The sequence below is a fragment of the Melanotaenia boesemani genome, chromosome 12 (assembly GCF_017639745.1).
Source record: "Melanotaenia boesemani isolate fMelBoe1 chromosome 12, fMelBoe1.pri, whole genome shotgun sequence".
Classification (NCBI taxonomy): Eukaryota; Metazoa; Chordata; class Actinopteri; order Atheriniformes; family Melanotaeniidae; genus Melanotaenia; species Melanotaenia boesemani.
Genome location: NC_055693.1, coordinates 23,296,539 through 23,317,562, shown reverse-complemented (window position 1 = coordinate 23,317,562; position 21,024 = coordinate 23,296,539). Strand labels below are relative to the sequence as shown.

At 40.1% G+C, this 21,024-nt stretch overlaps 2 protein-coding genes across 2 annotated transcripts; one reads left to right on the top strand and one right to left on the bottom strand.

Moving 5' to 3' along the window:
• Nucleotides 1-110: 110 nt before the first annotated feature.
• LOC121650277 (GRIP and coiled-coil domain-containing protein 2) lies at nt 111-20,960 on the bottom strand. Its single transcript, XM_042001721.1, has 24 exons — nt 20,799-20,960; nt 20,203-20,265; nt 20,001-20,085; nt 19,829-19,908; nt 19,618-19,722; nt 18,963-19,467; nt 16,952-18,840; nt 16,733-16,796; nt 16,506-16,606; nt 15,578-15,676; nt 14,663-14,782; nt 13,670-13,834; nt 13,357-13,461; nt 12,603-12,765; nt 11,855-11,955; nt 11,537-11,614; nt 11,287-11,424; nt 9,805-9,926; nt 9,229-9,405; nt 8,742-8,950; nt 6,260-6,487; nt 5,945-6,084; nt 3,736-3,937; nt 111-1,816 (listed from the first exon to the last, which is right to left on the bottom strand). The coding sequence occupies exons 1-24, from the start codon at nt 20,802-20,804 to the stop codon at nt 1,743-1,745; spliced, it is 5,019 nt and encodes a 1,672-aa protein (XP_041857655.1). The 5' UTR covers nt 20,805-20,960; the 3' UTR covers nt 111-1,742.
• On the top strand, nt 4,813-5,854 carry tmem223 (transmembrane protein 223). The gene has a single exon (XM_042001722.1). The coding sequence runs from the start codon at nt 4,954-4,956 to the stop codon at nt 5,746-5,748; it is 795 nt and encodes a 264-aa protein (XP_041857656.1). The 5' UTR covers nt 4,813-4,953; the 3' UTR covers nt 5,749-5,854.
• Nucleotides 20,961-21,024: the final 64 nt, after the last annotated feature.

Below are 21,024 nucleotides of genomic sequence, written 5' to 3'. Positions count from 1 at the left end.
TTATTTCCTTAAAAGGAAAGATTTTACACCGTTTTCCAGCAAGAGGAGTCATCCATGACTAGAAAGACTGGGACATCTGTGCAGATCTCCAATATTTTTCCTTACAATCATTAACTGTATTTGTGTTTACCTTTATTAGCTTTGTCACGTTGAATACATGCAAAACCTAAAGTGTTTTTGCTAATTATAGAACACATCTGGCTGATAGTTATGTGACTAGCATGTCAAAAAGCATTAGGGTCTATAAATAAGCACAACTTAATGCCAAGTATTGTAATCACTCACATCTTTGTTTACTTAACTTTTTGTACAGCTGGAAATATTTTACAGTTGCTTTGAAATTGTTACAGATACACATGGCAGGATCTTAACTCTAGTCATTCTTGCACAGATAACATTTTACAGTCATGGTAATCTCTCATAGTTTCTGCTGACAGTAACCATCATAAATATAAAAGTTCACATAAAAATACATTCACTGGTGGATGAATCCCCCCAAAAAAGCTGCCACTGGAATGAGAAAATGGCCAAGCAAATTCTATTCATGTGCTTCATTCATGTGACACAAGTATGTTTAAATGTTTCTGACAGGGGAATAATAAATTTTCTCGCTTTCATAAGTACTGTGCTTTAAGACAGCTGTGCAGATCAAGTTCAGTGATCTAACTGTGGCATAACCAAACAGAACCAATACATACACTCAAATTAGATTCAGTCACCACTGGAGAAAAAAAAGTACAGTAAGAAGAAAAACATTTCTACAGGATATGAAGGATGACAACTCAAGGAGTTAAATATATTACTGTAAATGAGTTGAAAATGTCAGACATGAGTAAACAACTGCAAAACCACTCAGAAAAAAGTACAAATATGACATTTTGTTGGTCAGGTGAATCTAGGAATCTTGGACATACACTTATCTGTAAGATTTTTTTTTAAAATAAACATAACAGATTTAAATGGGCTGGACTGATAGTTCATTATGAATTAATGCTGACTGTTTTCCAAAGAACACAGCATTAAAAGCTTTTTTATTGTCTTTTAAAACTCCAGGCAAAAGCTGACAAAATGCATATTTTGTATTGTACTACTTTTGTGATAGTGTTTATAATTATGAGGAATGAGTAATGGCTTCCTTTAAGGTAGAGAAAAACATTCAAAGGTCAACATAGTGAACTGACTCACTAGTACCTATAATCAGTTACATGTACAAAGTGAAACAGAACACAACCCCAATAGTCAGATCTTTGCAAAGTAACCAAACACCTCATAATATTCTAGCTATACTACGCCACTCTACAATTGTCCCCTTGAGTAATCCCTAATCTCAAAATGTATGTGCAAAATTTAGTTTCTCCAATAATGGGGTTATAGTTGTTATGATGCTTTGTAATGCCTTATGACTGCCAATAAATGGTATAAATACACTATGTTAATAAGACTAAGGAAGACAGATATTGGTCACAGGTAATTTTCATTGGTAATACACTAACGCACTTATTGTAGTGCAAATTTAAAGTTACAAAATTTTGGTTTTCTTCATTTCTACCATGCATTCATTTGCCTCTCTTACATTCCTTGGTCCCATCTACTGCATCCTAAAATGATAATAAATGCCCCCGCTGCAACCATTTCAAATGTGCAGCATCACTATTTACTACAGGATCTCATAGAAAAAAGGCTCATTAATGCCACTGCACTGTGCTCCCAGTGTTTCATGTTTACTCGGCTGGTCATCAAGTCTATCTGATCCCAGACCAGCTGTGGAGGTAGGAGGTCCAGCCTGAGCCCCGAGAACCTGTCGCTTCCTCCTCACCTGCAAAAACATTAACAACAACTTGTTAGATATTAATTCAACTGTTAAAGGCTGAATAATTAGGATTTATTCCCTTGAAAATAATTTAAAATGTTCTCATTTGCTGTGAGAGATAAAAGGAAGCTTCCCTATAAACAATCTCTCTCCTACATCAACAATGTATTTGTCAGTTTTTTCTCCTTCAAAATAAGAGTTCCGTGCTGGAATAACTTGGGTGCACCATGTTGCTCTTTCCAACTTCCTGGTTCCTTAACCAATCATACGCGACTCCCCATGGTTGCCTAACAACAACAAGGCAGCGTTTGGTATTTTATGTCGGCAAAAGAGCAGCAGGTGCAGGTATGGAAGCGAGTAAAAGAAGCGGACCAGAAATAGTTTCAGAAAAACTTAAAAAGCCTCGCCATCCTGCTAAAAAAGCAAACGACCAAAAACGGAATAAAACGAGGATCAATATTGGAGAATCTTTTGAAAGGTGGAGAAGTCTGAGCTGGCAAAGTTTCTCCTCCACAGGTAAGCACTGGAATTTTGCTTAAATTAACAGAAAAGTTTATCTTGATTTACAAAGATTTTAGTCTAATTTATTTCTCGGCACTCGTTACATGAATTTGTGTGACTGTATGGATGTATTAGTGGAGTAAATGGGTCATCTTCGCTCGTCATCATGATGTTTGCTGGCGCTATGTTCTCCATCCTTCATAGACTGTATAAAAGAACCGTCCTTCACAAACCGGCAACCTACACGAAACTCTCCGAGGGGGAGGAGGGGAGGGGTGAAGAACGCTATCCGTGTTTTTCTCTTTCGACTGCAGTTCTGATTTGAAACACTAGGTGTCAATGCTACTTATTTTGCCTTTAAGTATAAATTAATTAAAGGAAGTTCAACAATTAAACCACAGGTTGTTTGTGTCTGTAAGCATCAGAAGCTCTTTGGTCATTTCACTGTAACTGAATAAACGTTCACAAGCATTCAAACTAGTGATGCGCGGGTCGGGTTTTTTTCCGACCCGCGGGTCCCGCTCTTTTAAAAAAATTGGACCGCACCAAACCGCCCCGCACCTCCGCTTCTATTTTTTTAACCCGACCCGACCCGACCCGACCCGCCCCATTAAAACACATGTTATGATATTGACGAATGCTTTTATTTAGTCTGAGAAAGGTGCATATGGTCTCCTAAATTGGCACTGGAAACTGGCAACACAAAATGTATTTTCATTTGAACGTTAAGCCTATAAACATAAATAGACAAATAAATAAAGTGTTTTAAAGCGTTTAAGTGTTATAAAGCACATAGACAATGCTGCTGCTGTTGTCTGAACTGATTACCTCGTTGAACCTGTCCCAAACCTGTGATTTAGCCATTTGACCCTCTTTCTTCTTTTTAAGGACGTAAACTCCCGAACGAATGTTATTCAACACTTCTTCTTCCATCTTTTGTTGCTTGTCTGCTTGGCGCTTTCTGCACCTGCGTAGCCTACTACGCGCCTACGTGGACATTACGTTACAAAACGTGACCTGTGTTTAAATAACTGATAAATATTTTGTCTTACATATTATAGTAACAAAATGTAGACACTGAGTAAGGTCTTTATTTTCAGTTTGACAAAAAATAAAATTAATAGATAGAACTAGATATTTCAGAATAGTAAACCACACCAACCCGCCCCGCAGTGAAGCGAAAATTCTTTGACCCGCCCCAACCCGAACCGCGGGTAACCCGCGGGACCCGCGGGTTAGGAGGCGGCCCGCGCATCACTAATTCAAACACCTAATTATGCAGAATGGAACCCATATCATTAAAACAACATTACAATGTTTAAAAGTCAGTTTTCTATAGGTAACTGATATTTGAAGAACAAAAAAACAAACCTTTTTTGACACCTTTTGGCATACTGCACTAGTTCAGTTCATCTATTGCATACCTTGTGCAATGGCAGCCAGTTTGCTCTTCTCCTCTGGACTGAGCTGCAACATGGTGTGAATGACGGGCAGCAGCGCCTGCCTCTCGCTGCCAGAGTGCAGGAAGATGAACTGCAGCAGGACGTTCTTCAGATACTCCAGATTGGCCACACTCTTCTCCCTCTCCTGGTTTCGCTCTAGACGTCTCACTTCATTCTTCAACAGCTGGCAGGCAGAAATGAGACATATAACACAAACATTCAAAAACTGCTTTTCACATTATAAAGCTTGTTGATAAGGTCAGTACATCTATGGCACATTTTTTTGGTTTGTGTTGTTATTCACTGAAAACTAATCGTTCCACAAAAAAGCTGGCAGTGCTGCTTATGAGTATTTCTAGCTTATTTTCCTGTAAAATATCAAAAGCTGCAGATTTTTATGATGTCCTCTTATTGCATATTGTGGGCATGTTATGCTCAATAAATGTTTTTTATTCATAAAGGTGTGGTGAATTCAAAACTTTTCTGAAGACTTATATCAGAGACAACTGCTTTGAAAACAGTTTGCAGATTCTAAAAGTGAAATGTTTTGACATCACAAAGATCTTATTCAACTTACCAAAAAACACATGGATCTGATAAGTAATGAGCAGTTTGAGGCAATCTATCTTTGTTTAAACTTTTTTATATTTAACTTTTTACTTCTATATAATGTCATTAATTAGTTTATTGTTGCCTGCATGATTCAACTGAACGATAATTTTGATGGATGCAGCTATGTTTCTAAACTGTTCAATGTAAACGTGACTGTCTGTATTTAGCATAATGTCACTAAAAGCAATTAATTGGTCCAAATAAATAAGCTTCACAATGTTATGCAGAATTTAATTAATTTTATGTCTGTGTTCCTAAAAGGCTGCTCATTAAGTTCAATAGAATTTAATCAAATATCCTGTTTTGTGGTAGGAAAGGTCCCATGAATTAAGCTTTCAATTGTAATTCTTCCTTTTTTTTCAGATCCAAGTCGCTTGCTTGTGGTTTTAGAGCTGGTTGAGTCTCTCGCGAGATTTTAAAAGCGCGTATAACGCCTTACGTCACACAACAAATATGGCGGCGCCCTCTATTGTAAAGAGGTGTAGTGTGGAAGAAAATATTTAAAACGAGTGTCAAAACGACATTTTATAAATTGAGACTTTGTTATTTTGCTTTCACAAAGGCGCGGAAAGGTCTATATGCCGAGGTATGGGATTGGAGCGCCTGCTTTGTGGAACACTGGAGTATTACTCCAGGCAGTTTCGACTTGGTAATATTCGTCAGAAGGCCAGGCTCTTTGAAAATGCGTCGATGTCTGCAGAGACCTCATGGAACACCAACTCGTTCAACCAATTCGGTGCCTATGGACTGTGCGGCGGAATGTTTGTCCGCAAAGGCCGCCAGCTTACAGCCCGTCGCAGCTTCTGCACCTCCACCCAGCCTTCCAGAGATGTCACCTTATTCGAGCACGACAGAACCAGTTTCTTCCGGCTTCTCTCGGTCTTCTGTGGCGGACAGTTTATCTTCTGGACATATTTAGCTCACTTCGCCTATACCGGGCTCAAAGACACGGGCGGAGCGAAGGAAAAGGGAAAAGCCAAGGCGCACACCACCACGGGGCTGGCTGGAATGTGGAGTTTTGAGATGAACCTGGGGTCAAACGCCTGGAGGTACGGCTTCACTCTGGGATGCCTGACAATAGGAGCAGGGATAGTCACCCTCGGGGCTCTGTTCTGCCGGCGCTCTGTTAGTAAGGTGGTTCTACACCAGGGCGGGAGAATGGTAACAGTCTGCACACAGTCTCCTTTGGGACCAGGCCAAGGCAGGAGCATAACAGTCCCACTGTCTCAGGTAGCCTGCCACGCCCACAGGCAGGAGTCCCCATCGTTCATCCCCCTCAGAGTCAAAGGACATAAGTTCTACTTTCTGCTTGACAAAGAAGGGAGTGTGAACAACACCAGGCTCTTTGACATCACTGTTGGTGCATACAGGCCAATTCAATGATATGTTAAAACTGGTATGGACACCAGCAGACGTGACAGAGCTGACAAAAATAATATATCACTTTCTTTTTGATTTCTGTCCAAGCAAATAAAATCTTTTAAATAGATTTTGGGCTCTTAAGTTTAATTAATGTTTGTGACCATTCTGCTGACTTATATATATTTAGCTATAATATATAGAGTTTGTATCTACATACAGTGATCTGCTCCATGAGAACAGCATTAGTGGCCTCGGTTTCATGCAGTAGGCTGTTCATATGCTCCATGCTTCGGGTGGCTGTGCTCAGCTTCTCACTTAGTTCTTCTTTGGTTGGTTCCACTGTCCACACAAAAGGCTCTAGAGATGCAACAGAAGCCACATGCAAGTTAAAGCAACACCTTTCTTATTTTAGTCAGCCCTGCTTCAGCTAAGGAATGACTAAACTGCATTTAACTCTAAATGAAAGATTTCATACACAGTGCTTTAAATAACCGAATTACTCTTTTATACAAACCTTTGTTTTCACACATACCTTCTTTGGGATTTGGGGATGTGAGTAGCTGCTCCAGAGAGGGCAGAGGCATGAAAGCTGGGGAGGATCTCTCAGTCTCAGAGGTCTCCATCCCTTCTCCCTCCTCCCTGGCCATAGATTGGAGGTCGCTAAAGGGCGTTATTCCAAACCCAGCTTGGTTCTGATCAGTGTTTCTGCGCTGTAGGTCTGATGCTAGAGGCTTACGGCTTGACTGGACCGACACAGAACCTGAGGAGAAGAACACGCATAAAGGTTTTACTTGTGCCACAGTGATTTGTAGTTGAACTTGTTGAAAACTGCTCTATTTAGTTTGGGGTTATGCAGGAAGATAAAGTTTGTAAATAAAAACAAGTCAAATTATGTAATAATTCAAAACTAGTATGAGGCTTCTTATTATTATGGTTGGATTACATAATTTATTATGGCTTCATAAATGGGTCAAGAGAGGTTTTAGATATATATTTTTTTGATGCCAAAACCCAACAATTCCTGGACTTTTCAGGCCTTGTAGCTTAACACTCCAAAAATTCCTCCTGGTTGTGACCGTCCTCCTACCTTGTTACATAAGGGGGCATCAGACGAACTTCAGGGCCGTCATTTATGAACTGTTTGTAGAAACTAGTAAATTCCATCAAACAAACTAAATTTAGAATGCGTGAGTACAAAATAAATCTTATTAAACATGCAGATGCCAGTCACACGCACGTTAACAAGCAAATAGTTGTTGATAAATCCCACATGTTGTAAATCACCTGCTTGTTCCTGTTCATGGTCATTTGCATTCAGAAATGCCTTCATTTAACCACATATAGGGACAACAAGTCCATGCAGAAGTCCCACAGACATTGCTTGTGTCTCTTGGGGTGATGGTAAGAAAAAAAGAATGAATTCCTCCTGAGTTTGAAGCCATCCAAACATGTGTTTAGTTCACTCATTCAAGTTCAGTTAACATTTATTTAAATATGTGCAGTAAATGAGTCTGAATTAAGGGGAGAGTGATGGGGTGTTAAAAACCAAAAAACTAAATTATAGAGATAAATGTGCTTTGGTCTGGGTGGTGGAATGCAGCTCTGTAAGGTCAGTGAATGTCCAACCTGTCTTCTGTCTCATGCAGGTGACCAAAACTACTTGGATATTGGATATTATTTCTAAAATATACTAATTAAATAATTATTTTGCATGACAAACAAATAAAGATTGACAGAAAAAAAAAATCCAGTACAAGATAATAAATTCCACACTTGCTTAAAAAAAGTCTCACGTACAAATATGTGCGTAAGAACGGTTGATAAATGAGGGGCCAGGTCTTTTCCAGTTCATCTGGCATAAGCAGTCATAACAAGTGTGCATAGAAGGGTGACAAGGAGAGATGACACACTTGAGAGAGTAGGTGGACAGCAGAGAAGATTGTGATTCATGAACTTATGACTGAGTCAAAGGGCCATACCCAGCCTATCTCATCACCTCCCTGCCTCCAGTCTGGCTGTCTCATCAGCTGAGAGGAGCAAGTCCCACCTCCACCAGCTTAGAGTTTGTATGACTCTGGACCAGTAGATGGCCTCATTGAGACAGAAACCCTGAGAGCTCATTGTGCAAGCCAAGCCAATACTAAAACACTCCACTTGAGACATATATAAAGTGTTTAAAGGTGAAAATTCCTACTTCTTATCCTGCCTCAGACACAATGCATAGCAGTCTTTGTTAAAACCAGCCAACAGATTTATTCTTACAAAAACTGACAACAGAATCAACATTTTGCACTTTATGATGATTTATTATTTAATTTTCTTTCTATTAAAGAATCAATTAGAGCAAGCAGGATGAAGAACATAGATCAATTTTACTGTTTGGTAATCTGATTTATTAAGAAAAAAACCCCAGTAAAAACCTAGTAGTTTTATGACCCACCTGTCTAAAAGGACTTGCAAAACACACAAACGCTGAACCCATTTGCATTTTAACCAGCAATTAAATCCAAATATAGCATTAAAGTGGCTCAAATATGAAACACCAGCATTGGCCCTGCATGTCGGGCTGATCCTGCTGTCCATGTGTGAGCCACTAATGAGGAGTCCCTCCAGATGCCACAGCGAGCTGTTTGCCACACTGTGAGGCGGGAACAGAGCTGGGGAGTCTTGCCAACATCTGGCCAAGGAGTGAGAGAGAATAAACACACATACACACACTTGCCTTTCCTAGTCATTACAGTGTGTATTTGCTGCTTGACTCCAGAGGGCAGCTGTGTGGGAGGTGATGAATGAGCTCTCAGTGCTGCTCTACTGATAAACCCAGACACACCCCTTCCCTCCTGCCTCCCATCATTCTACTCATGGAAGCGAAGAGTAAACAAGACAGAAAAGGCTGTAAACCACTCTATGCTTTGAATTGTCTCCTTATATGATTACTCTCTGCTGAGTTTTTGAGCAGCAAACAGAAGAAGAAAGAATCAGGTAGTTAGTTTATACCTCCCCTCGATGCTTACTGTTCTGGCTTTGGAGGTTGAAGAGTTGCTCCTCGACTCGGGTCAGCTGTCCCTGCAGGGTCTCCACGGTAGCCCGGTGATCATCCTGCAGCTTCCTGAGCTGTTCTCTGTAAGTCTGCCTCTGGGTTTCGACTTGGGAAGACAAGTCAGCCTGAGCCTGGGACACGTCTGATCGTAGGGTCACGTTCTCCGACTGTAATGACAAAAGCCTGGATGAGGAGACAGAGAGAAGAAGGAGTTTAGACACTGCTCATTAAGCTGAGAATCAGTACAAGGCATATGGCAAAAAAAAAAACAATGGAAACAAGAGTGACAAGTGTTTGGCAGGTCCAATCAGTCGCTTCCTGCATGTGTTCCTGTCTTAAAAAAAGAAATCACACCAGAGGAGGATCAGATGGAAATGTGAGAAACCATACAGAACCAGATGTCATCAACATTCCAGACACGATGAGATAAAACAAAGAACCTTAAAGCTTTATGAGTTCACCTCTCGCGGAGCTCGGCCTCCTTGCTAACAGTTTCCTGGAGGATTTTATTGTGTCTCTCCAGGAGGGTATCGTGTTCAGTCTGGAGCTGTTGGAGCTCCACTGTGCAGCTCTGGAGACATTGCTGGCTCTCTGCCAGTCTGGTCCTCAGCTTTTCTACCTGAGAGAACAACTGCTCCCTGCAATACACAACACACATTCATCATATTCAAGTTACATTCACAGTTGTGCTTTAACATGCAGTCTTGGTTTTAATTAGTTTAGGCTTGTACCTGGGATTAAATTAGCTGAAAATGCAAACTGTTGTGTGACATTGGCTATATTTTATGTGTGCACTTTGATATTTGCAAATAACTTTTATTTGTGTTAGTAATTTAAAATTAGATGTGTTTAACTGGATTTGAATGTAAACTCCTAAAATCTGACACTTTTACTCTCTGTCTTCCTGTCTTAGGGGCCTCATACCCAACAAGGTGAAGCACAGGGTCAACATAACTTCATAAATATATCCCTGTAACTTCCGCTTTACAAACAACTGACAGGATGCAACACAGTTATGCTTTCTGACTATCACCCACCTCTCTTGCTTCCCAGAGTCTCCCTCACTCTGCACACTGGTTTTGCTCTTCTGTTGTTTGAGTACGTTGTGGACTCGCACCTTGTAACTCTCAAACTCTGCTGTTGTCTCCAAGAGCTCAGCCTGGATTCAACACATGCATTAATCACAGATATGCAATAAATGAGAGAAGAAACCAACAGTAACTGTATCTTATAAATTAGCAAATAAAGAGAAACATTTTAATCCAACAGCAGAGATAAAACACCACATTATTACTGGACATCAAACGCCTGATGAAGATTGTTTACCCAGTTTAACTGTCATGGATGAAGAGGTAGTAAAAGAAGTAGTACTTTTATTGTAATTCAATTGAGAGACTTCCTCATCTCTCATATTCATTTTGTTCTGTAATTTCTCTTTTCAATCCACTACGAGTCTCATTCCTTCTATCTTTTTCTGGAAAGACACCATTAGAAAGGCCAATCTAATCTACATAGCTTTTTTTTTTATATAAACAATTTCTTCTCTTTGTACTTCATCATCATCATCTTCAGGCACAAGCCTCCTAATAATGACAGCTGGTTTGAACCATGTAACAGGGCTGCACGCCAACATGATAGAAGAGATAATAGAAAAATAAAATAAAACCAGATGGCGCAGGTGGAACAGTGGAAAGGAGAATACAAAGTGGAAATACAGCATATAGAGACTTATTGATGTGAATGATCTGGACATTATATTAGTTAAACCCCTACGGTACAGGTCAACAGCTGAAGGAACTCCTGCTTCTGTAATGCCAATCATAAAGTTCAATTACCGCTGCCTGATGGTGGACATCCATGCAGACATGTACGCATTTAACCAGCATTACCAATATCAAGTACTGAAGATTAATCATTCATCGTCTATGGTGCAGTTGTCCATAAACAGATATTTTATGATCATTTGTCTTCACTGACAGAAAAAAAACCTCTTCAATTGATTTCCTATGAGGAGTTTGAAAACAGCTCCTGATACAGAAGATATTTTATTATGAATAATGACCTCATTCACTGAGATGAGTGATTAGCTGTCGCACAGAACAACAAAAACCACAATCCATTGTGAGTAATTCACTTATAAAAATAATCACTGGTTTTAGTTCTAGTTCAATATGGATCAAATATTTTTGATTTTGTATCGTGGGCCATATAAAAAGGGCTCTTAGCAGCTGTCAGCGCAGCCACTTAGAATATGACAAAAGTACTTTTGAAACACTGTTGACATTATAAAGAGCTGACAATTAATTAAAAATAATTGAGAGATTAATAATGAAAAAAGTCATTAGCTGCAGCCCTATTTGTCAGTGGTCCCTAGTGAGTATGAGCTGCCACAGCCTTCGATTAATTTTATCCAAGTATGAGTGCAGCATCTTAAATACAAATGCTTATGTGTCCTGCAGTGCATTGAATCCTCATCTTGTCCTGATGGAGCTGTGCATGAAAACATTCAACATGTGTACCTTAGCAGAGTCTCTTTCCTGCTGCAGACTGTGGATACGTTGCTGCAGGGAGCTGCTGGTTCTCTGTTGCTGCTCCAAAGCAGATCTCAGCTGTTCTTGGAGATGATGGCGCTCTGCTGTCAGTTCACACATCTCAATCTAAATGCACAAAAGTAAACATTTCTGTCTGTGTCTTGTGTTCGAGCAAAATCTGATGTGTTTAGTTCTATATTTTATCAACAGCGGCAGCAGAGAGTACTGGGTGTGATACCTTTAAGCTTTCTAGCTGCTGCTGGTTAGCCTCCAGCTCTCCTTTCAGAGACGCCTGCAGCACCATGAGGGAGTTTTCCTGCATGAATGAACACGCACATCCATAAAGATGCAGAGTGAGTGAAAATTTAAATGCACACACTTAAATGTGAAAGAGCATCAACATACACAAATGACTGACTATTCCCTACATTTTCAAGGCCTTCCAACATATGGCTGAAAAAGATAATTTACATTCATCAGGCGGTAATGTTCCACACAGTAACAGGACATCCTTTGGGGCAAACCAACAAAAACACACACACACGCGCACACAAACCTGTTTCTTTGCGTCAGCTAAGTCCTTCTTGGTTTTCACTAGCAGCTGTTTAATTTTGGAGGTCTTGTCTTCTTCCTGGTCCAGCTGGGACTTTAAAGCCTCTGGAGATACATCATATGCATGAACAGACACATGTACACACCCGCATTAAGACAAATACAATGCAAAAAAGTTTAAACAATATTTATACTTTAGGCAATCATATTGCTGCTATCATAGAGCTTGAAATAAAACACAAAGAAAGTAGGAGAGAATCCAGTGTGTTTGCAGCTCATGACATATAAGTGAGCAAATTTCAGGTGTGTACTGTTTAAGTATTGTTCCGTGTAAACATCCTGCTGATGTGACGCAAAACTAATTTCAGTGTCTGACAATAAAGGTGTATCATATTGCACATGTAACAATTTAACATCCTTAAGGCTCTGAAGGAACAAAAGAGCTTTGAAATCAGTGAATTCTAAACTGTGCTTCTATGAATCTGAAATTCATACATTACTACCTCCCTAAATGTAAAATGAATCTGAAGAGATGGGGTGTTTGGAATCAGCACAGTTGTGCTGTAACACAAAAACTGCATATATATGGTATATTTTATATTATCATACATTTCCTAAACACATTCACACTGAAACATCAAATAAATTGTACATTTATTATTCTGTGTGTCAGTGTGGGTGAACATGAAGAGAAATGAATAGTAACGGCTCACAGGGGGAGATTATACAGTAAATGAACGTGGTATCCGTACCAATTTCCTGCTTGAGCATCTCCTGCTTGTGGTTTAATGAATTTATCTGGGCCTTTAACTCCTCAACATACTCGTCTCTCTCTGAGAGTTTTCCATTGAGTTCTTTCACCAGACGTTCGTAGTCGGCCATCTCCATGTCCAGCAGGGAGCTCTGCTGCGCCTCCTGCAAGCAGAGGGGGCAGACTGCATCAGAATCAGGAATGGATCAGGAATTTTCCTGCCAGCGGGGAATACTTCTAACAAAACAAGAGACTGTCGAGCTTTCTCCAATTGAAGATTTAGAAACTGTTGCACTTTCATTTTAGCAATGCTTACAAGCAAGTCTTCACTTACATCATATAATCAATGTAATAATACTCTAACAATAATGCATGGTTTCTTCAGCGTATGTTTTACCATTATTTGTTGTGATCTTTTCTACAAAAATGTAGAAAATAAGAAGTATATTATTATCTGGTTTTCATTTATTTTCTTAAAAATCACTGACAATATCAGTCTAAAATAATCTGTGTTTCTTAAGCTGTATTATTAAAGTGGACACAAGACAAAATCAGACCTCCAGGCAGCTTTCATGTACACTGCTGTAATATGTAGGTCTCCACTAATGGAAAACTAAAGCAGCTCCTGCACTGAGGGCTAGAGCAGCTTTCTCTCTTCCTCTGTGAGGTGCCACTGTAGCTTCAGGCCGGCCATCAGCAGCTCAGTTGCTTGACTGGATAGGCCCCCTGAGACACATTTCTGTGTGTGCGTGTACCTTGCGTAGCTGCTCCAGCTCCTGGGCAGTCTGCTGAGACTGCTGCTGTTGCTTGTGGAGCTGGGATGTCAGCTCTTCCACCTCCTTCATGGCAGATGACAAGTCCTGAAGATGCAAACAAACATACACTGCATCAGATGGTTAAAAGACTGTTGTCTTTTATGACTTGTTTCATGACTACTAAATTATTCTTACTCTGGTGAAATGATACACAAGTAAAATTACTTGTGTAATAATCTACTGATGTGTGTTTTTTAATATACAATTAGCCAGAATTTAAACCAGTTTCTCCTGTCCATCTATTTATTTCTACCTTCTGCTTTTGTTCTTTCATGGCTCTCTCTGCTAAAAGCTCTCTGTCCAGGTTTGTTAACTGTTTCTGCAGCTCTTGATTCTTGGCCTCCAGCTGCTTTGTTGTGCTCCTCAAGGTCTCCAAACCAGCAAGCAGGTCCTCCTTTTCACTGCTTAGTGTCTCCTTCTGCAAAAGGATAAAGACTCCAAAGTTAAGAGCTGAAATTCAAACAGATGCTTAGTTTTCATTAATGTATTCCTGAGAGATCTTGAGCAATTCAGGAAAGCTAGAGATTATTTTCTACGGGTTAAATATATAAGAAGCTTCACTTCTTTCCTACTTGAAGTTTTCACTAGAAAAATGTGCTTGTTGACAAATGCTCCAAACCTGAACAGGCCCACGTGACACTTCTGAAAATCACCCATGTGAATCTGACAGCAGCGGGCTCTGTGGGTTTTCTCTGCAAGGAACACTAAACCAGCAGCAGCAGCCATCTCCAATCAGCTGTCAGCCAAACACCGAGACTATGATTGGTAAACAGAGACGTTGGGACGTACTCTCAGATCTCTAACTAGCTTCGGTCTGAGTGCTCCCCCAGAGAATCGCGAATGCATTCGAGAATAAAACTGTGTCTGAGAAAATGCTGTCGCGCCAGCACACAGCAGATGGAAGCTATACCCCGCTCCATTTACCTGCCTGTTCTCTCACTGGAAAGAGACAGTTATGAGCTTGGGGGGAAAGGAGTATATATAAAAACAATTTCTCCTTTGCTCACCCAGTCACATCTGATGGGCTATTTGTGGGTGCCGGGCTGTCAGATCTATCTGGGAAAAGTGTAGCTAGCTAAAATGACCCCCTGTAAATCATATGGAAGCTGAGTTATGCTATAAGTATTGCTGAGATGTATTACTGGACAAAGTCTCACTGCTTAGATTTACTGGAGGCTGAGAGCATTTTGTGTGTTGGTTAGTGGTAATGTGTGTGTGCGTCTGATTGAGTGTGCATCCCTGTTACCTGTGTGACAGCACTGCTGAGTCGTTTGGTCAGCTCAGCAATCTGTCTCTCTGCCGCCTCCGCCTTCTCTCTCTCCTTATCCAGTTGCTCTGTTTGCTGGTCGTAATCTATCTGCAGGTTCTAAACACACACACAAACACACACGCACACACAGATCTTCAATATTCATCTCTGGAGGTCGGGTGAAATGCTCAGCGAAGGTAAACAGTATGCATCTCTGATATCAGCTGCGTATACAATTAAGTATGGGACAAAACTCTCATTAGACACAACAGAGTGGTTTCCTCTTTGGTAGAGACACAGTTTGTAAAGCACGTTGCAGTCTGGGGGCTTTTTATAGAGACTACAGGGAGTGATATTAGGCTAAAAGTTTGTTTTAAAGATGATTTCACTTGCCAATTAGCAAAATGCTGCATATTAGGAATGCATGAAATGAATCAATGTTTAATTAAATCTGTCGGTTTTAGACTGGGTGAGGGAAAACAGAGCATTTATCCATTTTATATCCATCTGTGCTTTTGTCCATAAGATGGAGAAACACCCGACACTCAGATACATAGATAGTGGTCCTGGCTTCTTCGGTGATACATGGGAAGAAATAGAACAAGGAAGTGTCCATACTGAATTGAAATCTGACATGTCACACAGTACGAAGTATTGTTTACAATATAGTAACTAATGCTCTATTACAGAATGTACCCTAAAGACGAGATACATCAGTCAGGATTAGTTTTTATATAAAATAATAATAATATTAATAATGAAAAAAAATTACTCCATAATATGTTAAATTCTAAAAGTTTTTTTTTTTATTAATAATGGAGCTGATACATTAAGCCTAATATATGCCAACCTCCTCGTAAATTCATGAAAGAACTTGCTCTTGTGTGTTGGGTATGAGACTGCTCATCTTACCTTGTAACCCTCTGCCCCATGGATGATATCTTTCATAGAACTGTTCACCTTCTCCCTCTCTGCTTTCAGAGAAGCTACTTCCTCCTTGAGTGTTAAAACCTAGAAAAAAAATAAAATAAAATACACTATTTAGTCACACACACACACACACACACACACATATATGTATATACACATATACATATATATATACACATATACACACACACACATATGTATATATATATATATATATATATATATATATATATATATATATATATATATATATATAAATATATATATATACACACACACATATATATAATACAACAGCTGCGGCCGACCGAGCTGCCCTTGGATCCGGTTAAGAGTTGCTGCTGGAGGCACAATGGAGACACAGTGTACAAGTAACTCTACTCTTACTTTTCCATTTACTATAATTAATAGATCTTCCTCTTTGAAACCAACCATCAATAAATAAGTACTTGAGCTATGCTTCTAGTAGTTGGGTGATAAAACCTTTTTTTTTTCTTTTAGGACAATTATGTACAAGCCCATCTCCTCTTCTAGACCTCTATCACTCAATCATGACACACTGCTGAGATGTACCTAGTCACAGAAAATTACAGTAAGGCTGAAAATGATATAAACAGACTGGGAACATTTTATTTATCCACCAATAGAATTAATCCTGATAAATGCAATTTGTGTAATAGCTGTGTACATACCATAGATATACTATATCTGTCCTTGAAACAGTGCAGTCATATGATTAAACCTGATAAGAAGCAGGGCCTTAACTTAAGTTTATGCTGAAGATTTAGGCTCTGCTTCTTGCTGACTTCACTGTAACATGGAAATCAAGTGTTCATGCTCTTACGTGTCTGTTATTGAATAAATGATAAACTAGCATGTCAAGTTTATAGACACTTGTTCTTCACACTACCTCCTTCTTGCTGATATCCAATTCTTTCTTGGCTTTGACAGCAACTGCTTTGATTTTGTTCATCTTCTCATCCTTTGCTTTGATTTCGTTTTCCAGTACAGCTGAGGGGAGATGAAATTGTGATGTATGAGTGACAGTCTTAAATCAAATATATCTCATACTCCACTGCACAGAGTAACTAATCAAAAGCAGGTTATTGAGGGACGATATATAAACTAAAATCCCACCTAATTTCTTTGTCATCTCATTGGTTGCATTTTCCTCAGAAGAAGCAGACTGAGCATCAGACTCCTGTGAAAGTGACAAACCAAACAAGAATAAAAACAACAATAAAACTATCATTATATTTTTCCTCTTTAAATTAGCGCTGCACTACTGTCAACGTGGAGAAAACTAATTAGACTCCAACTGACAGAAAATAAACAAACATCAGGCGGTCAACCCACCTTGAGAGCAGCCATTTCCCTCCTCAGCTGCGATATAAGCGAGTCCTTCTCCGTCAGCTGCTCTCTGAGCTCCATTTTCTCTTTCTCCATGTTTTCCATCTCTCTATCCATCTCCTCCTTCTCTTCCTCCTCTTTAGTCAACAGAGAAATCTGAGCCTGTAGTTTCTGGTTCTCGTCACATATCTTCTCATTAACTGACCTCATATCCTGCAGGTCTTTTTGCAGTCCTTCTGCATCCATCACCACTTCTTCTAGGTTGTTTTTTAACATGTTTCTCTCCTTTTCCAGGTCAGAGATGTGAGCCTGTAAGTCCTTTTGCATCTCTTCCAAGGCTTTCCCATCTTGAACCTCTTCAAGGCGGCTCTTCAACAGGTTCCTTTCCTTTTCTAGCTCATCAATGCGTGTTTGGAGCTCCTTGAGCTCTTCGGCTGACTTTTTGAGGCCTTCAGACTGATCCTCCTCCAGCGCACGCATGGAAGCATAGGTCTGTTTTGCCTCCTCTGTTAATGAATTCAGTTTTGCTTCAAGATGCTGTTTGTCAGATGTTTCCTGCTCCAGTTGCGCATCCAGAGCTGCAAGTTTGGAGCCCGCAAGTTCTCGTTCTTCCTGAGCCTTGGATAGCTCTGATAAAGCCTCCTGCCACTTCTGATGGAGACCAGCCTTTTCTGCTGTGAGCTCCTTTACAGTCTGCTCCAAAGAAGAAAGTGCTTCCTCATGAATGACAATCTCCTTTTTTAGTCGGTCTTCTGCCTTTTCTCTCTCCTCTTTTAGACATCTCACTTCATCCTCTGTTTCTGTTTTTAAGTTTTTCAGCTGCTTTTCTTTCTCGTCTTGGAGCAGAAGTGTCTCTTTGTCTCTCTCCTCCTCCAGCTTCTGAATTTCTTGCGTTTTCTCATTGTTCAGTTGTTGCATTTCAACCTCTTTAAGCTTCAACAGATGTTGGATTTTGTCCCGTTCTTCTGTCAGTGTGCTGTTGGTTTTATTCAGATCGTGAATCAGGCACTCCTTCATTTCTAGTTGGGAGAAGATCTCCTCATTCTGCCTCGTCAGACTTTCTACAGATTGTTTCAACTCACAGGCTAAACCTGTTTCCTCCTTCTCGGAGGACAGAAGTTTTTTATTCTCAGCTACGATGCCGTCAAGCTTTTGCTTTAGGTCTTGCATATTTGCCATCAGAGTGCTTTTCTCCTCTGTAACCTCCCTCATCTTAGCTAGTAGCTCATCTCTGTCCTGACTGAGCTGTTCAATCTTTTCCTGGAGGTTCAGCACAGTATTAGCTCCTTGTTCTTTCATGGCTTGGTACTGTAGAACAAAATCTTTTGTTTTCTCACCCAATTCTGCCTCTACACTTTGGAGTATCTCCCTCATGTGATGGCACTCAGCTAGGGCAGAGTCTCGCTCACTAGTCAAGGCCTCACATTGGGTTTTCAGCTCCTGGTTCAGCCTCTGCTGCTCCTCTAGGCTAAGAGAGTTTTGGTCCTGGTCTTGAGTCGGACTTATGTCTGACTCTTTAAACTCTCTATGGGCCTCTTGTTGATGAGGATCCAGTGTTATTACAGGGTCAGTAGAAGTATTATCCTTAGTCATTTTCAGCTCATTGATTTTAAACTCTAGCTCTTCCTTCTCCATTTGGAACTCCTCCTTGATCTTCTCCAGCTCTGCCTCAAGCTCACTCTTCACATTACTGAGCAGGGTTAGCTCATCCTGTAACATGGTGTTCTGGGCTTGTAGATCATCCAGGGCCACCTTCAGTCTGCTGGTCTCTGTCTCCTCTCCTTCGACATGACTGGTGTCAGCCTGACTGCAACCAGACAGCTCAAGCATTTTGGCGATCCCTGAACCACGGGGAGGTTCCTCATCTTCCTCCTGAACATCCTGGAGGTAGCTGTCTAAAAAAAATAAGAAAGATTTAGGCTAAATATCACTTGATTTACAACTGAAAGACAAGTGATGTATACACAACACAGAACACTGCTTGGACTAGTGAAGTCACAAACATGAAATAGTGTACCTTTGAGTGCAAGCTGCTCAGTTAGCTCCTCGTGGAGCAACAAGAGACGATCTCTCTCAATTTCACAGTCCTCCTCCAGAGCTCTCATTTCCTCCTCATGCTGGAGATTCTTTTGAGCCAGCTCTTCCTTCAGGTTCTCCACCTCCTGCAGGGCCTTAGTTAACTCCCTTTGGTGGTTTTCCTCTAACTCAGCTATCTCCTGGGAACTTCTCTCTTGGATCACCTTCAGTTCAGATCGAAGGGCTTCAAGCTGAGCTTCTAAATGTAGTCTGATCTCATCTGCACTCTCTTTTGCACTGGCAAAATCTGCTTGACGATCCTTCTCTCTTTCGCTCTCCCTTTGTCTGTCATTTTCTTTCCACTCCATCAGCAATTTCTGGAAATGAGCCACTTCTTCCTTGTGTTTGTTGTTGGACTCCTCAATGCTGGCCTCTAGGGTTTTGATTTTCCTTTGCTGATCTGCCATTAAACATTCACGCTCACTTTGAAGCACTGCAAGATCATCCTGCACAAAACAAGGGGTATGCAGTTGTATTATAACAGCTCAGCTTCAATATAAACATACACAAGACTCCAGAAATAAATGAAAAACCCTTTAGATATTAAATAAAACCTAATCTAGAACCATGATTAAGCATCACACAGTCTACTTTACCTTTGCTTGCTGCTTAGTTTTCTCAAGCTCTTTACGGGAGAGTGCAAGACTTTGTTGAGTTTCGGCCTTTTCCAGTAGTAAGGCATCCATCCTCTCAGTCAGCTCCTAATAAGAACAACCCAGATGATGAAGCGGGGAAATGGAGAGCAGCATGTTAACAGTATGCTAATGTGTCTAACAGTACATTAAACTTTTATTGCTCGAGACAAACCTGTATTAGAGAAGCATCCTCTAAACTGTTGTTACTGCTTTTGGATTGTTGTTTGAGGGTGTCAATTTCTTTTTCCAAGTCTGAAAAAAACAATAATGCCAAATTGCAAACCTGAACATATTTAGCCCCAGAGCTACAAAGTTACTCAACCAAACACAGCGTTTATTTCTACCTGCACATTTGCCCTTCATCTTTTGCATGGCGGCTATTTGTTTTTTGGCATATTTGATGAGATCATCTTTGGACAGTGTGTCCAACTGAGGACAAAGAAAAGATGAGAATCCAGATTAACACCAAGGTGTAGCAAATAAAAACTTTTCACTGTCCATCAAAAAATGTTTAGAAACAAGAGTGATATTTTTTATGTTTGATACCTTTGATTTGGGTGCACCTGCTGGTGATGGAGCCGCAGATTCAGATGCAGTACCTTCAGGATCCTATTACAGTCAAAGGGACATAAGAAATGACTGACTAATCATAGTGGACAGTGGAGAAAATGCAAAAAACTTCAAGATTATGAACTTTGTATATTCTGTGTCTTTGACTTTTAACTTCAAAAGTGGCCAATAAAACACAGATGTCACAGGCTGCTTTTTACTTTATTCCAAAACATGTATGTTACTCTGTTTATTCTCTTACATTTTCTATATTAAAAACAGCATTTTAACTCATAACAACCAAAATACACTGAATGGCGAAGATGAAACAGAGGAAAACACAACGACAATGTTCACAAAAATATCATAGCGAAGAATGGGAATCACATCTAAATGAATATTAATATTAATGCGAATTACAACAGGTAAATACAGCTGGTGGAACTGTTAGCTGCACGACATAATCTAATCGTTAAGAAACCGTTTCATATGTATTAATGAAAATACAGAACACTGAGTATGAGCTTACTTGGAGATGCGACACACTAAGTTCAACATTAGCTAAAGCTAACCCCTCGACATAAAACATTTACCTCCATTTCCGTCAGTCGGCTGTTCAGTATCTTCTCAGTCTCCTGTCACACACAAACCCGACCCAACAGAGTCAACACGATGTCTATGGTTATTGCAGATACTTCGCAAACTTAATACAGAGTCATATCTTGTGTTTTGGTTTTGTACTAGCAGGATATGGTGGCTACTTCCGCAATCGTGAGCCAAGTGACGTCTGAATAATTTACGTCACAAGTTTAACCAAGG

What these genes read in the sequence shown, in the direction of transcription:
- tmem223 (XM_042001722.1), top strand. Translation starts at nt 4,954, where the DNA reads ATGGGATTGGAGCGCCTGCTTTGTGGAACACTGGAGTATTACTCCAGG.
- LOC121650277 (XM_042001721.1), bottom strand. An exon ending in GATGCTCAAGCAGGAAATTG is followed by an intron (nt 11,956 to 12,602) that starts GTACGGATACCA and finishes ATGTATCTCCAG; the next exon opens with AGGCTTTAAAGTCCCAGCTG. An exon ending in GACTCTGGGAAGCAAGAGAG is followed by an intron (nt 9,406 to 9,804) that starts GTGGGTGATAGT and finishes TGTGTATTGCAG; the next exon opens with GGAGCAGTTGTTCTCTCAGG.